At 41.9% G+C, this 17,696-nt stretch overlaps 1 protein-coding gene across 7 annotated transcripts in view; it reads right to left on the bottom strand.

Moving 5' to 3' along the window:
* Positions 1-9,149: 9,149 nt before the first annotated feature.
* ARHGAP18 (Rho GTPase activating protein 18) overlaps positions 9,150-17,696 on the bottom strand; it is a 93,928-nt gene continuing 85,381 nt past the window's right edge. For 6 of the 7 annotated variants that reach the window (XM_061378357.1, XM_061378353.1, XM_061378359.1 and 3 more), the window contains 3 exons: positions 15,784-15,908; positions 14,097-14,158; positions 9,150-11,508 (listed from right to left, as the gene is read on the bottom strand). In XM_061378357.1, the coding sequence (XP_061234341.1) occupies positions 11,417-11,508; positions 14,097-14,158; positions 15,784-15,908 (279 nt within the window). In that variant the 3' untranslated portion in view covers positions 9,150-11,416. The remainder of the gene's footprint in view (positions 11,509-14,096; positions 14,159-15,783; positions 15,909-17,696) is intronic. The other variant, XM_061378354.1, reaches the window with a different exon arrangement.

The following is a 17,696-nucleotide window of genomic DNA, read 5'->3' as shown; positions in this document are numbered from 1 at the left end:
TAATTCCATGAAAGAATTGATGTGCTTTTGTGAAGGGGGACCTACTGCAGCAAGGAGTGCAACAGAGCCTGAGTGCAAAGCTTAAAAGGAAAATATTTAGAAGGCAAAGAAAAGTGGAGCTGCCCACAGGTATCAGTTCTATCCTTTGAGTAGCACAGGATTGGGAAGGTGTTAGAAGACAACAGAAAGTTGATGTGGCTGAAGCTGAATTTACATGTATGTTTTTATTAGTAGCAGAGTATTGAAAAGTAAACTCCACAGGGATTTGGACACCCTTAATTCCTTTCAGTGTGTGCTACATACTGTAATAGTGCAAAGGAGCAGGCCAAACTGCTGACCCTACAAACACAATACTCAGTCATGGGAGAAACATCAAAACACATAACCTGTACTCTGCAGAAGGGAGAAGACAAGCAGTCAAGGCACAGCTCAGAGGTGAGAAATAACAGTGATTCTTCAAGGGCAGCACGCTGTTGGGGCTGGGCTGCATGTGAAGTTTGGCTCCAGGGCAATACAAAAGTGTCAGCACCAATAATTTCCCTGGCTCAACTTGTCCAAGACCAAAAAAAATCAGATAAGTAGCAGCCTGTGTGCCACAACAGCTCTGCACCTATCCAGGTGCTAGAAAGCAACAAAGAACACCTAAAGCGCCCAGACGCTATTTCTCAGCTGAACTATAACAGCAATACATGAAGTCACTGCTACTGCAGCCTCTCCGACCATGAACAGAGATGGTGATGTGATGTTTCTCGCTGTGATGGTAGCGAGAAACTGTCAAAGCTTTCCAAGTCCAACATCTTGCTGAAGCAGCCAGTGCTAACTACCCTGCCAGTTCTGCTAGTGGCATGGGTGATGTCATTTCACTCAAAAAATATGCAGTCATTTCACACTCACTCAACAATGCTTGAGAAGCAGCAGATCATCCTTCAAGGCAGCACATAAGCACACTTCCAGCAGCAACCACTCCTACACATCAGTACTGAGAGACTCCCCATGCTCAGGAATGCCCTTTGGAATACCCTTGGGAACACCGACCCTTCTTTAAAACATGTTTTTTGGGAACAGCTATGCCTTCTGGGGTTACATGAATGAATATTATTTCTGGTATTTTCCTCTGTACATAATGTAGATGAAGCACACTGGAACAGACAAAATCATACAGGGTAGATCTTTTTGTCTCCATTTTACTAACTGCTTAAGTATTGCTAAAGGGCTTTTTGAAAGAATGAGGAAGGCTAAAATTACCTAAAAGTAAAGGTAGATAAAAATGAAGAATAGCCACTCTAAGCAGTAATGCCCACACTCAGCATTTCTTAATGGAATCTTCAGAAAATTATTTTGTAACCTTAAAGGCATCTCATCAGTACACAGATTTATGAGACAGCACCTAAGACCCTGGGATACCAGTCCTGTCATCATCAGCATATCTAATTATGCAGTTCAGTTGTGCTGTTTATGCACTAATTATTTTTTCCTAGAACCAAGTAAGTTCTTTTAGGATTTACTGTGCCACAGCCACAAGTGTCTTGGCAACAGAATGTAAATAGTTCTTTCCTAGCCTTACCAACGGTGTATCACTGGCTTAGCAAGGCAGTTTAGCTCAATTCCTTGTATAATGATCCAAGCAGATTTAATATAAGCAACTTAGAAATTCTCTGGAAAAAGTGAACAGTAGAGTATTGTAATCCTGTGTATTCTATATATATATTTACTACAAAACCACCGACATTGTGGCTGTGCAGAAAAAGATGAGTTTTCACAATAATTTACATTATTCGCAACAGCAGCATTCAAAGAGAAAAAATAGCCAATTTAAAATAAAAAGAGAAGGGGAAAAAAGAGTAACCAATCCCATACTATTCTCACTGCCTTTGAGTGCTGGCAACATCAACTACAGAACAGAACAGCTCCTCATTCCAGAGTGGCCAGGGACATGGGTATTCTCTCCTTTTGACTGCCTAGATGACATTTGGTGAAACAGTTCTGCATGAGTGGCTGAGATGGTTTACAGACGTGGCTGTTCTGTTTTCTCAGCTTGGAGGGAACTGGCATATATAAGTATCCTCTTTTGAAGTACTCAATCTCATTCACACACTGGGCCATAATTGTTATGTTAATACTTTGAACAGTGAGATATTTATATTTTTTTTAACCACAGTAATTCTCACACATCTCCCTCTACCATCTAGCCAAGGCAAAAAGGTAACAAAAATCAGAATAACCTCCCAGCAGAGATCTACAAAAAACCAAAAATGAACCATCTTGGTAGAAAAAGTTGAATGACTCAAAAGGTTTTTGCATAATACATTTTCTTATCTACTTTTTGCAAAAACATATCTGAACTCCTGTGTCAGAATTGTCTGTTCTCTTATTGCTAAACCCAATGAGAAAAACAACCCAGGTTTGTTTTTTCGAGCCTGCGGGTATTTTTGCCAGGCCTCCAAGACTGCACAATATGGTTTCACCTTTTCATACCCCACAAAATACTGTTTATTTCAAGATCAAGTGTTTTAAACAAAACCAGAATCACAGATGGATGTCACCTGCCTGCATCCCAAGATTACACAGTCACAGAACAGGAAGTAAGCTGAGATGCTGAGATGGGCACCTCTCCTCACAGATACACAAAGCCCACAGTGAAAGCCTCAATGCCATTTCACCTACTTAGGCTCTGGTCCCTCCTGAAAGAAACTCCCTTTGCATGGGCTGAATGAGATTTATTTATAGAGACATTTTCTGGCAGTGTATAGCAGAGGAGGAGCATCCAAGACCTCATTTGCCTTACAATTTACAGAGAGCTATGTGGGAGCATACTAGAATATCAAGACAACTAAATTAGTTTAGACACACTGCAAGTTTTAGACTAATCCAAAATCAGAAGGCAATGTTTAAATCATGCAACTCTTCTCAGATTAGGGGAAAAAGTGAATAAGCAAGGAGCCAGTTTCCAGTTGCTTACCTGACACAACCCAGGTTTTGGAACCTCAGACATTTCCAAGCAATTCCATGTTCACTTATTTATTCTGGGTCATTTGGAGTGAGACATACATGTTCATGTTGATAACCCACATGGGATACTCCAGTGACCCGTGCAAGCTTGCAGATTCCTGTTATGCAAAGCTTTCTGTTCTCACAGTTTCACTGTGCCCAGATGACCAGATGCTGCGGTTGTACCTGTACCATCTCAGATGAATGAGTTACATACTGTGTGACTAGCAAAAAGACATTAAATATATGACTCAAGGAAGCCAAAGATTTAAGTGCAGCTGACAGAAGGGATAGCATGAAAGCCGACAGGAACACAAGTGTCCTCTGGTATACATTAAATGTATGCAGTTAGAGTACCTCCTCCAAAAGGGACTGATTTAAGATTATTTGCATATAAAAAAAAAAGAAATGCTAAGAGTTCATAAGACACAGATACTCCATTTTGTGGCCTTCACATTCAGCAAGCTGCATTCTGTGGGAAGGTGAGCTCGCACCCATCAGTGCAGAGCTTCTCAGCTGTGCCGTGCCACCACACTGGCGTTTCTCCCCAGCTGGCGCGACAGAAAAAGAGAAATGAGAAATTAGAAAGCTGGTGCAAGCTGGGGTCACATCAGGACATGAATATCTGGCTGCTTGTGGCAGCTTACAGAGATTTCACACCGAGGGTAGCTTTCAGACAAGGAGCTAGACCTGCATGCTGTAGGACTGACTCTCCTCTGCTTCTGCCCAATGGGCAGTGAGTTACACCGGACAGCAGAAACACATTTGTGTAATAGCCAGGTGGAAGTTTCACCACTCTGAAGGCAGAAGAAATCCCATGGGAAAGCAGCACAGAACTGACTGAGCTGCAGGACCTGATCTGGTGATGTAGCATGTGATCAGACTGTTCACGGGAACTGAGCCAGTTAAACCAAACCCCAGGCATTTTCAAGAGTAAAGCATTACAGAAGCAAAATTGTAATATGGAGGGCAAAGCTCATTTGGCAGGTAAAATACGGAGACTTTGGCTCTCCACGTGAATGAGTGTTACAGTGCCATGGGAAAACTGAAGTATTCTTCCAATTATCCCAAAAGGGATTAATCAAGGAGTGGAAACATCTGCAGGAATTCTGAGCTACTACCCCCACCTCCACATGATTCAGAACAGAGGATCTGAATTACAAGTTATGTTCCCACTACAGTTTAAAACATGTATGTAAAAGGCTGTGCTTTCATGCTTACCAGTTTTAGATGTGATCTTTATCCAGGATGAAGCTCATTCCCAACAGCCCTACAAGCAGAGAGAACAGATGTACCACTACCCACCTCCTCACCTGTGTGAACACCACTGACTGCAGGTACAGCTGAAACCAGAAGGTGTTCAGTTAGTTGCTCAGTCCATAGGGAACGGAAGGGATGAACTATACTAACCAGAAGCTGCAGGGAAGCTGCACCACAAAAGTCAGCCTAGGAGAACTCCAGCTTCAGCAATACTCACCCACATTACGCAAAGGAAATTCACAAGTCAGAAGGCAACACAAACAAGTATTTTCACAGGCATCCAAACGCCCGACGGCAGTTCCTGATGGCTGGCTGTGAGCTCCAAGCACAGCCTCTATAGTCAGAGCATGTGTATGGTCTCTCTCCCACATCAGTTCTGATGCCTAAATAAAGGTTGATCTTACACCGTCATCTTCCCTTTAAACAAAGAACTTGCACTGCCTCTTTCTCCCTTCTGTTTATCTAGTTTTATGAATCTTGTAGCAGCGTAGTTATTTTTGAGACATTCCCTCCCCAACTCCATTTGCAAAAAATGATTGAAGTCTGCCAACAGATTCAAAAGCAATTAGGGGAAGACACACGTAGGCAGCAAGATTATCCCAGACATCTTCCTTTGGAAACCAGGCTAAAAAATGCAGCATTATATTCATTAAAACAGTTCCCTTAAGTCAGACTCATAATCGCTATACTTCTGTTACCGGTAATAGGGAAGATTTTTAAAACAATATTTGAAGAATTATATTTTGGTTTCTACAAATCTGACTGATTTCAGCCCTTCTAGCTGCAGGCCAACCAATTATGAACACCTTTCTCATCAGTTAAGTGGGATGATAAGTACTCACCTGCCTCAGATGTGGTCTGTGTCCAAACACAAACAGCGGTTTGAAGATCTTTAAAGAATTGCTCTGCATAAAAAATAATTATTATATCTATTGCTGTGAGATTGGTGCAAGCATATTTTATTCTTTTTGAATGGCTGCAACCTTTTTAAAATAAAAGCACAATAGATGTATAATCCTCAGGTATTTTTATGCATCATACAGATGAAATCATTCCTTCAGCAAATCTTTTGCCAGGTTAGCTTTCTGCTGCAATTTAACTCAATACTTAGTAAAAAAAGCGTATTTTATTGGACAGTATGATTGCTTTTAAGAAGAATATCTGACAAAGAAATAATGGGCTGGAAAAAGTTTCTCAAACATTTCTTTGTCAGTGCTCACTGGATAAAAATGCATCTGCTTAGCCCTTGAAATCATCTCAGACATGCCACCGCATACTGAAAGGCCTGACAGGAACTCAGCCAATGCTTCCAGCACACCCAGACCCATTCATCTTCCTGTTCCCAACCACCCTCCCGAAACTTCACTCATGCTGCTTGTTGACCTGCAACATGGGGAAAACCTGCCATGCTGCTGCTTGCCTCACTGCTGGTCACAAAGGGCAGATGGTTGGGATGATAAGCATTCGATACTGTCCCGCATGACATCCTTGTTTCTAAATTGGAGTTACATCAATTTGATAGATGGACCACTCTGTGGATAAAGAACTGGCTGGATGAGTTGTGGTCAATGGCTCAATGTCCAGTTGGAGACCAGTAACGAGTGGTGTCCCTCAGGGATTGGTGTTGGGACCAGCCAACAACAGGATGCCAGGTGCAGGCTGCTCCACGCAGTGACCTGAGCCTGGGCACGCTGTGATTCTGTGATTCCATGACTGATTCCTTGTACATGGCCGTGTTTCCCCCAGCTTGAGGAGCAGCCCAAGAAGCTTTGGTCATCGCTGGCACAGGCTGTGCCCGATGGCAGCACCAGACCCGGTGCCCTGCAGCCACCGAGGGGTCGGAGTGAGTGCCCAGACCTTTGGTCCCTCACCTGTGTCCATCCCTGCCCATAGCTGCAGAGAGGCTGAAAGAGCCGCGCTGACAGGGCAGGGAGCCCACGTGAGGAAAGTTGGGGTGCCCCAGCACCCAGTGCCAGCCCCCATGGCACGTCCAGCCCTGGGAGCTCAGAGCAAGTGGAAACCACTTGTTTGCCAAAGCCACGTGTGATCACAGTGAATACAAAGAGAGACAGGGAGAGCAAAACATCAAGAAATGTATTTACAAAACAACAAAAAATAAAATAAGAAAGAACAACTGTTCTTCTAAAAAATACAACTCTTCTACCTAAAACTACATCTATTCTACCTAAAACTACAACTCTTATGAGAAAATGAACAATCTTCAATGAAAACAGGAACTCTTCTAATGAAAACTTCTTTAAAAGCCTTGAAAACTTCCTTCTCCACCAGCCCTGGAAACAAGCAGCACAAGGTCAATTCAGTGAGGCTACTGATGGTCATTCTGTTTGCCACACGCTGGGGAGAGCAGGACTCTGCCACAGGGCTCAGCTCTGGCTGGGGCTCGAAGCCAGGCTCTACCTGATCAGACTCGGCTCGTGTGTCCCAAAGGGAGCACAGGGCAGCGTGGTGGTGGCACTTGTGGCCCACTGTAGGAGAGGATAAGGTTCTAGACCATCTTAAGAACCTGAACATGCACAAGTCCATGGGACCTGATGAAATCCATCCAAGGGTCCTGAAGGAGCTGGCAAACGAAGTTGCTAAGCCGCTGGCCATCATATTTGTAAAATCACGGCAGTCAGGTGAAGTTCCCGATGACTGGAAAAAGGGAAATATAACCCCCATTTTCAAGAAGGGGAAAGCGGATGACCCGGGGAATTACAGACCAGTCAGTCTCACCTCTGTGCCTGGCAAAATCTTGGAACAGATTCTCCAGGAAGGCATGCTAAGGCACATGAAAAACAACAAGGTGCTTGGTGACAGCCAGCATGGCTTCACTAAGGGGAAATCCTGCCTGACCCATTTGGTGGCCTTCTATGATGGGGCTATGAAACTGGTGGACAGGGGTAGAGCAGTTGATATCCCCTATCTGGACTTCTGCAAAGCATTTGACACTGTTCCACATGACATCCTTGTCTCTAAATTGGAGAGACATCAATTTGATAGGGTGACCACTCGGTGGATAAAGAACTGGCTGAATGGCCACATGCAAAGAGTTGTGGTCAATGGCTCAATGTCCAGCTGGAGACCTGTAATGAGTGGTGTCCATCAGGGCCGATCTTGTTTGACATCTTCATCGCTGACATGGTCAGTGGGATTGAGTGCGCCCTCAGCAAGTTTGCCGATGACACCAAGCTGTGTGGTTCCGTTGATACGCTGGAGGGAAGGAATGCCATCCAGAGGGACCTTGACATGCTTGTGAGGTGGGCTGATGCCAACCTTATGAAGTTTGCCCATGCCAAGTGCAAGGTCCTACACCTGGGTCAGAGCAATCCTAGACACAGCTACAGGCTGGGCAGAGAAGAGATTCAGAGCAGCCCTGCGGAGAAGGACTTGGGGGTGTTGGTCGAGAAACTGAACATGAGCCGGCTTCAGTGTACGCTCACAGCCCAGAAAGCCAACTGTAATCCTGGGCTGCATCAAAAGGAGTGTGACCAGCAGGTCGAAGGAGGTCATCCTTCCTCTCTGCTCTGCTCCTGTGAGACGTCACTTGGAGTATTGTGTGCAGTTCTGGTGTCCTCAACACAAAAAGGACATGGATCTGTTGGAACAAGTCCAGAGGAGGGCCACGAGGATGATCAGGGGACTGGAGCACCTCCTGTATGAAGACAGGCTGAGAAAGTTGGGGCTGTTCAGCCTGGAGAAGGCTGAATGGAGACCTCATAGCAGCCTTCCAGTATCTGAAGGGCACCCATAGGGATGCTAGGGGTGGACTCTTCATTAGGGACTGTAGTGATAGGACAAGGGGTAATGGGTTAAAACTTAAATAGGGGAAGTTTAGATTGCAGATAAGAAAGAAGTTCTTTACTCTAAGGGTGGTGAGGCATAGGAGTGGGTTGCCCAAGGAAGCTGTGAATGTTCCATCCCTGGCAGTGTTCAAGGCCAGGTTGGACAGAGCCTTGGGTGATACGGTTTAGTGTGAGGTGTCCCTGCCCATGGCAGGTGGGTTGGAACTGGATGATCTTAAGGTCCTTTCCAACCCTAACTATTCTATGATAGGTTTCTTCTTAGCGCCCATGGACATCCACTTTATGCAAGGTTGGGAAGTACAGGAGGCTATGGAAAATGGGGGCAAACTCTTTGGTCTTTGAAGAAGACAGGCAGTGTGAGAAAAATGTCTACACCCCACTTAAGCATTGTGGACCCTCTCACCATCCCCCAGATGAGAGGAGAATGATTTTTGAGCACAAAACCATCCCTACATGCTCCACAACGTTCAGGCAGTGGTATAAGGGGCCACTGCCTGCACCTTCCTTACTCCCATCCAGTGCTGCAGTGCAGGCAGAGTAGCAAGGATACGTCCAGTGCAGACAAAGGAGCATGGGATTGCACACTAAGAGTTAAATCAATTAATCTCTCAGCTGTTTGGAAAAAAAACACCTGTGGGTGTATTTCCTGAGTCATCAGTAAATGATCTGCTGCCAAATTGCCCTAAATAAGGAACCCAAACAGCAGTGCCTCCTTAATTATAAAAGATCCTTATCAGCTCACCTGAATGTGTTTTGCACTTCCTCCCTGTGCCCTAATTTAAGTTTTTAATTATGAGGAATTAAGAGCCAGTATTTTCAACAAATGCTGAGAGGCTTTGCTGTTCCCTCGCATATACCCAGTGTTATATTATGGATTTAGCTAAGGTGTGCTGTGATTGCAGCAAAGTTTTAAACTTTTAGCCCGTATTTCCAATAGGCATTCATACTGCAAGACTCTAAGTTACCAATGTCTTTTTCATACACAAAACTAAAAAATGCCTACAAAGACATAAAGTGTGAAATTAAAAAATAATCGCTGCTTAGTGTCAGCTGTGCATGCTTTACTTACAAATATAAGAATTCAAATGAGAAAAGTCAGAAAAAACAACATTTAATTATAAAAGAGCTTTTTAAATTAAAAAAGATAATGGCACTAAACCAGAAACAAAGTTATTTAAGAGATCATAGCCACAGGGTGGTTGTAATTTCATACTGAAACTGTACAGCTGTTCCTATCATCTGTACTTTGCTCCCGATTAAAATAACATCTAGAGTTCCAGTAGCAAGTAATCTTTTACAGAACTATAATGTATTATGAAAACACACATAATTTTTGTATTACATGACAAAAAAACTTAATTACATTAGATTCATAAATATTTTCCTAAACAATGTACTGGTTTTCTACTCCTTACGTGTAAAGAACAGGGAGTGTGGTTTGTTCTACTGACAAAAGTGATTTGTACTACAGGGTTCACCCACAGTGGGACGTATTGTGGTAACACCACATTGGGGTACTCAACTAGATGGCGCATTGATGGCAATACAGTTCTATTAGACCAACTTTCTATTTTACTCATCCTGCTTTTGAGAATCCTACCACACGCTTCTTTTCCATATGAAGACAGCCTCTGACTTTAAAAAACAATAAATACCTATGCCCCCCAAATTGTTCGTATGCTGTGGATAACTAATGGTAGATATTTAATTTTTCTATGACCTTTCAGAGTTCTGTTTTACTGCTTATATATAAAAGGGAGAGTTCCAGTGGTTACTTTGGGAACAACAGTCAGGGCCTGTGTCCAAAGCTCAGCAGAAAGGCCCTTTATTCCTTTAATCAGCTTTGATCACATTAAAAACAAACAAACAAAAAAAGCAATTCAGTCCTTGATTGTATGTAGAATATTCCCTATGAGGTCAATATAATTCTGTGTGCGCACTGAAAGAAAATATTTCATTCCAAGGATATAATTTCACAGTAGTCATTTCAGGTAGTCTGCGCACAGCTGTGAGCAGTTAAGCACAGCTGAGTTAGTTTACAAATAAGTTGTAAAGCAGTGCACATGTTACTGAACCCAGTGTTGCTGTGGGACTTGGGCTTTGGAGCTACAGTCAACAGGTCTTTATGCTGCAACAAGCCACATCAGGCTACAAATTCATTATCAGTGAATTCCACAGGGAGCTTTCAGCCTTCCTCTGCAAAGAGAAGGATTTGCAATAGTTCGCCATTGGATTACTCACTTTTTAAGTGGTTTAGAGAGCATCTATCAGCATCAGGCAAATCAGAACTTGATTTCTAGCCTCATCCAGGATAGATGAGACATGAAGCTGATGGTAGATAACATCCAAAAAGCCTTATGTGAACTCCATAGTAGACCTTTACTTGATTACACAATAGACCTTTACTAGATTTTGAGCTAAAGGTTTGGTGGTTTGCTGCCTATGAAATTCAGACTACAGTTTCCCTCCACAGTTATTTTATTCTTCCTGAAAGTTTTTATTGTGCTAGCAATTGGCAGGTTTTGGCAGGTCACAAAATGCAATCAATCAGATGTCCAAAAAACCTGAAACCAGCATATACAGCATAGCTGCATATCATTGCTGGAAAACCACAGCATCTTTCTAGCACATTACAATATTCCAGAAAGGACACTGCCAAGATTGGTGAGCTTTAAAAATGACTCACCTTGTCACATGGTCCTTTTAAAAATAACCTCAAGAATACAATCAACTGGAATAAGAATTAAAAAAAATATTCAAAAGATCTAGCAAAAAAGCTGCATAGAAAGCATTTTCACAGTTGTTTAAAACGTTTTCATCAAACTTTACCTAGAGAATTAACAAAATTAGGACTTCCAAAGACAAAATATATTGCATTGCAGTTTTTTTCCTGTGAATTTCACACTTACTTGGGAAATTCATATGACTGGGTTTAGGTATTTTTAATACTGTACCATTCAGAAGTGCCGAGCAGGATTTGGTTCTCTAGTGCATTAACACTGTAAAAACCTATATGAACACACAATTCTACACAAAAAAGTTGTAGATCTCTAATATAAAGAGGTTAAAGGTCTGTTTGAAAAATTAATTCTTCTGATACAAGACCTACCAGATGGGAGGTAGATGAGTGCCATTAAAATATTTAAGGTACTTATTCTCATTTCAAACATGAGTGGGGAAACTGCTATCTCCAAAATTTTTCTGCAAGTAAAACTGAAAATTTACTGGTAATCACTGTTGGGTTTCTGTCACTTTTTTTTTTCCACAGGATAGTTGAATGTTGAAAGGACACACTATCCCTTTGAAACATTCAGCCTTACAAAGTAAGTCCACAGGTTGTTCTTTTACCATTAGTTGTGAGCTTAGCTCTGCTTAGATTTTATAACCCACTCAGCATTTGGGTTGAGCTGGTATAGGTCCTTCATGTAGGTATCATCATCAAGGCAGCGTTCTCCTAGAAACAGAAGAGTCATGTGGTTATAACAGTAACGAAAAAGAAAGGAAAAAACTTTCAAAGTTCCTGTCACTGTTCTATTCCACTTAGGTTTCCAAGCCCTCTTTTATGGTATCAAACAAATGTCAATGCAGCTAAAACCCAGAAATGCTCTTACCCTTCCTTATCTGACTTGGAGAGGAAAGGGGGACAGAGGAGGAAGGAAGGGGCCCTGCCACCTCTGTGGCACGTACTAGGTGAGACTCTTCACACAGACCATATGCACATGGGAGCTCCCCTCTGCAAAGGTTTAGGAAAAAAGGAACAATGCTCTGGCCATTTTGTGGTTAAATCCAAACACTAGTTGCACAGCTGCATAGAAGTCAATTAAATTTTCAGGTTATTTTCCCCTTCTTAAGTGGAAAGTTTGAGCAAGGTTTGTCCTGCTAAGAAGTCATTACTACCTATCTGGGCTTTCTTAGTCAGCAGTTCCGCATAGCACTTGTAATGGTTACTGTCTTAAGAGAGAAAAGTAGTTTAGTGTTCTCGGCACATTACAAGCAATTTATTTATTTCTGGTAGCTATCATAAAAATAGCATACACTGATGCATCAAGATCTGTGTACTCCTCCCACTCTCCTCCAGGCAAAGCATTACCTCATGCATTTGCAGCTGTACATCACAGCTCTTCTCCAACTCCACCATGCAAATGATTGGGGTAGATGGTTTGCATGCTAGACAGATATTTCCAGCGCATGTGCTCCTGAAGCAGGAGACAAGCAGAGGTGTGATGCTGCAGCTGAGTTTGTCTGACAGCTCTTTGGATTCCTTACACAGAGCAGGCAAGAAAGGCAAGACTCCATGCTCAACCACGCTCAGTCTCCATCTTCTCCCTCTCCATCTGCTCTCCTTGCCAGGTGACAGGCTGTATTACTTCTGGGAATTTTGTCCCAACCTACATGACCTGTACCCACACTGCTGAATCAGGCCCTCTCCTCCTCGCAAGCCTGAACTGCATGTTCAGGCAGTGAGAGCACAGGGACAGTGGCTTGCCATGTCCCTATCCAGTCCCAGACATGAAGCAATGACAGAAGTCCCGCTCAGTGCCCTGAAGCCCTATAGTGAGTACTCAAAAAATGTCTGGAGACTTCAGCAGCTCCATCTGCTAGGGGACAGGATTGCAGCATTGCACATGTTACAATTATGAACTTAAGTATAAGCATATGAGTGTATCATGAGACTGTCAGGTCTTCTCACTTTTGGGCTACCTCCGTATTAGTTGGTTGCATTGGGCAGAGAGAAAGGATAAAGATCAGGAAAGCTGGTTTACTTAAACCAGAAGAGCAGGTTAAAGTCAGGAAGTCTCTCCTATCTCAACTGAGACCATTGTAAGGGCTGATTAAAGTTGAAATCGTCTGGAAGTAAACTATTCAGAGGAAACATCTAAGCTTTCTATCCCATATAATTTCATAACAAAACAAACTAGCAACATACAACTAGCCATGTATTTTCTCTAAAAGACAAAATTTCCATCACATGTTTAAAGTGACAGTAGGTTGTTCCATTTTTACTGGAATTCTGTTACAAAAACCTTTTTTTATGCAATGATTACACCTCTGTACAATAAACAAGATATGCCCCTCCTGCAAAAAAGTTTTATATCTGGGATCACAACCTGGGATCACAACTACTGTATAGTAAACACAGATGCATACTGGATATGAGAACATGGAATACATTAATGTGGCATTCAGTTTAGTAACTTCTTTTTTGCCATTGGACTTAGTAAAACCCCTGAAACATACCTTTTGTGGGGAATATAGGAAAGTTTTATTTTTAATTTACTTCAAATTTTTTGGTTTAGACACACACACAAAGAAGATTTAGGAATATATTTAGAAGTACTGGGTATTCACAGAATTTTATGACTTCAAATAAAGTTTAATAGGTCACGGTTAATAAAAAAAGGAAATGTAAGCCCAGTCCAATAGTATTTTCTAGTCAGGTTTTTTTTCCAAGCATATGAAAAATACTGTGATTAGAAACTGATTCCCAATGCAAAAATACTTTTGCATTTATTTAAGAAAATTTCAGAACTACATTTAAAAATATCCTTTGGCATTAACCTTGATCTGCTATTTGCCTTAATCAAGAGGGTCTGAAAGACACAGAGCAGGACAGACTAACTGTTGGAAAACTTTATCACTAGGTCATGTTTCTGGTTGAGCATTTTTCATCCCAAAGGAACCTGCAAGCAACGCTCAAACTGCAGAGCGTGAAAGACTGTAAGCATTCTTATTATGGCTCAGTACAAACTGATGAATAAGATGAACTTCAAGCACCTTCCTATCCAACCTTTCTGTGCTTCTTTACTGTACATACATATCAGGAACATCTGTTAGTTGCTGTCTTCCTCTGGGAGGAATAATAAGAGACTACTAAATATGATGATCACACCAACATCTCTGCCTCTTTCTTTCCAAGGTTAATTGACTTACTGTCAGAGAGAACTAGGAACATGAATAAAAATACCACCACAGTGAAGCCCATGGACCATGTGCCAAGGGATCCTATTCTAGCAAAAGAAGTTGTACACAAGCTGTTCTTACCAATATTTCCTCCTATTTCATAAAGAAAGACCTCTTCTTTCTTGAGTGTTTGGACATTTCCACTGCTGGGAACAAACCACAATGAATTACTGTATTTTGAAAGAGCTCATACATCAGCTACTTAGACATGTCTGGGAGAAATTTTGCTAATTAAGATCAGAAGTGTACCTGTCATAAACCTTTTGTGTTTATACTCATTTACTGATACAGTAAGTGAATAAGAATATCCTTGCTTGGTAATGCAAATAAGTACTTCTGCAAGTGAAGAATACACTACTGAAAAGGTAAAGTAAAGAGATATGAAGAAGCTGTGAGGTTTAGAAAAGAATTACAGAATCATAGAATACTTAGGGTTGGAAAGGACCTTAAGATCATCTAGTTCCAACCCCTCTGCCATGGGCAGGGACACCTCACACTAGACCATGTCACCCAAGGCTTTGTCCAACCTGGCCTTGAACACCACCAGGGACGGAGCATTCAGAACTTCCTTGGGCAACCCATTCCAGTGCCTCACCACCTTCACATTAAAGAACTTCCTCCTCATATCTAATCTGAATTTCCCCTCTTTAAGTTTGAACCCATTACCCCTCATCCTATCACTACAGTTCCTAATGAAGAGTCTGTCCCCAGCATCCTTGTAGGCCCTGTTCAGATACTGGAAGGCTGCTATGAGGTCTCCACGCAGCCTTCTCTATTAATAATTCTATTGTTATTAGCAAGTAGACTGGTATTTTGGTTGACAAGAACCTGAACATGAGCCAGCAGTGTGCACTCGCAGCCCAGAAAGCCAACTGTATCCTGGGCTGCATCAAAAGGAGTGTGACCAGCAGGTCGAAGGAGGTGATCCTGCCCCTCTGCTCTGCTCTTGTGAGACCTCACTTGGAGTATTGTGTGCAGTTCTGGTGTCCTCACATAAAAAGGACACGGAACTGTTGGAACAAGTCAAGAGGAGGGCCACGAGGGTGATCAGGGGACTGGAGCACCTATTGTATAAAGACAGGCTGAGAAAGTTGGGGCTGTTCAGCCTGGAGAAGAGAAGGCTGCGTGGAGACCTCATAGCAGCCTTCCAGTATCTGACGGGGGCCTACAAGGATGCTGGAGGGGGGCTCTTCACTAGGGACTATAGTGATAGGGCAACGGGTAATGGGTTAAAACTTAAACAGGAGAAGTTTAGATTGGATATAAGGAAGAAGTTCTTTAATGTAAGGGTGGTGAGGCACTGGAATGGGTTGCCCAGGGAAGCTGTGAATGCTCCATCCCTGGTGGTGTTCAAGACCAGGCTGGACAGAGCCTTGGGTGACATGGTTTAGTGTGAGGTGTCCCTGCCCATGGCAGGGGGGTTGGAACTGGATGATCTTAAGGTCCTTTCCAACCCTAAGTATTCTATGATTCTATGACTTATGTCCAGCTTTCCTGCTGCCTTGTCCCCACAAAACTATTCATGACCCATGAGATTAAATAGCAGTTAAGTTTTACTAAGGGCATTTGTGTATTTGTGAAAGTTTTGTGAGCTTTAATGACATAAGGAGCATTAAGTCAATTCCTGAAGCATGTATTTTAATAGCTAATTAAGATGAAAAGTTCATGAACTCACCTGGATTTAAGCTATTTTAAAACTTTTCTCTTGATGCAGTGTATGAAAAGACACTTCTCCTGAAATGATAACAAAGCAAAAATGTGTTTGTACCTTTTCTGGCTGAGAAACCTGGCTACTATATCACCGGCTTTCAGTTCTTCTGTCAGCTGTATTGCCATGGAAACTTTCGACAGATGAGGTGCTTGCACCCGTATCACTCCCTGAGGAACATCAGCCTGCAAAGCAGTAACAGTGTTGGAACAAAGCTGCTAGAAGCTGGCTTTGATGAGCTTCTCAAAATACAGTATGGAATAAGTAACTTAGCACACTTTTCTGTACTTTACTATCTACTACACTTCACTGCACTGCAGAAATAATAACTACACAGTAATTCAGTAGATTACATCAGACCTTCAAATCTTTTTTTAAGAACAGGGAGAACATTAGAATAAAAGAACAGTAGCGTTTTAATTCTTTTTCAAAGATGTTAAGAATAACAATAACAATTACTGCTGTATTAAGAACACACTTTGGTATGATAAGAAGCATATGAGATTGATATGAAAAGACTTGCTGCAGGCATGAAAGCCAGGCAACCCCCCTTTGCCCCAACTCCCCCTACCCTGCTAAAACTCCAGAAGAAACTTTTCCAGTTTCATTTAATCTGAATATCATGCAAAATAAATAAATAAATAAACAAACAGAAATCACAAAGTATTCACAGGTCAGTATACTTTGAGTGATTCCTCTTTCCACATATTTCTTCTTAAAACAGATATTCACTACTGCAACTTTCTCTCCCTATTTTTTACTCTCCAGAATATATTCAACTAGTCAACTTGCAGGCCTGACTACATAATGGATTCATATTTTATTTCAACCCGAAAGTCCCTGATGATGAATATCAATCATATTAGTTACAGAGAAGGAGGGTTCCAAAGGATAGTTTTTCTGTTCAACTTGCAGTACGTGACATTAAAAGTTACAAAAGGCATAATTTATTTGTGAATAAGATCCTAATTTCTGTTCCTGGAAATCCTGAGGTAATTTTTCTGTTCATATTACCCTACCATTTACCCAAATGTACTCATTCTGATAGGAAAAGAAATATGAGAGTTTCAGTAGTCAAGGTTGATTATAACCGTTCATTTTCTTCTCCCCTCTGCCCCTCCTCGGCCTATTTACTGCAATTGTAAGGCTGAACATTTCTTCTTCCATAATCAGTGAACAAATGTGGGCACCTGTGAATCTAGAATAGCTTCTCTGAAACCATCAGTTAAACGAATATAGAACAAGTATAAACGTGAACAGAATCAGAAACAGCTTCCTGAAAAGGCTAAAGGCTCATTACTATACAAGTGATGAGCTGTGGTAAGTAATTTTAACTAAACAATTTTTCTATATCCAGTCTTACTATATATTTATTTTAAAAAACTACGTATAATAACTATGTCTAAAGCATTAAGAATCATAGAATCATAGAACAGTTAGGGTTGGAAAGGACCTCAAGATCATCTAGTTCCAAATCCCCTGCCATGGGCAGGGACACCTCGCACTAAACCATGCCAACCAAGGCTTCATCCAACCTGGCCTTGAACACCAGCCAGGGATGGAGCATTCACAACCTCCGTGGGCAACCCATTCCAGTGCCTCACCACCCTAACAGGAAAGAATTTCTTCCTTATATCCAATCTAAACTTCCCCTGTTTAAGTTTGAACCTGTTACCCCTTGTCCTGTCACTACAGTCTCTAATGAAGAGTCCCTCCCCAGCATCCCTATAGCCCCTCTTCATCAAACTGAGAATGCTCTTTGTAGTAATTAAGGAATCAAAATTTGTAAGATTGCAATGGAGCAAGCTCAAAAAGCAACTTCCTATGTTTCTCTCTAATTTTCTCAAATTTGTTCTTTAAGACTTCCAGCTATGGAAACAGTGGCTGTAGCCATCTGCTAGGAGACTAACTCCTGCTTAAAAATCTTCTACCTCTTCCCAAGCTGTAGGGATCCTGCAAAAGGAAAGGGAACT

The sequence above is a fragment of the Neopsephotus bourkii genome, unplaced genomic scaffold (genome assembly GCF_033783945.1).
Source record: "Neopsephotus bourkii isolate Nb327-2 ecotype Australia unplaced genomic scaffold, CSIRO-AGI_Nbou_v1 NB_1765, whole genome shotgun sequence".
Lineage (NCBI taxonomy): Eukaryota > Metazoa > Chordata > Aves > Psittaciformes > Psittacidae > Neopsephotus > Neopsephotus bourkii.
The sequence above is the reverse complement of the archived record's forward strand: the minus strand, read 5'-3'. Positions and strand labels throughout refer to the sequence as shown.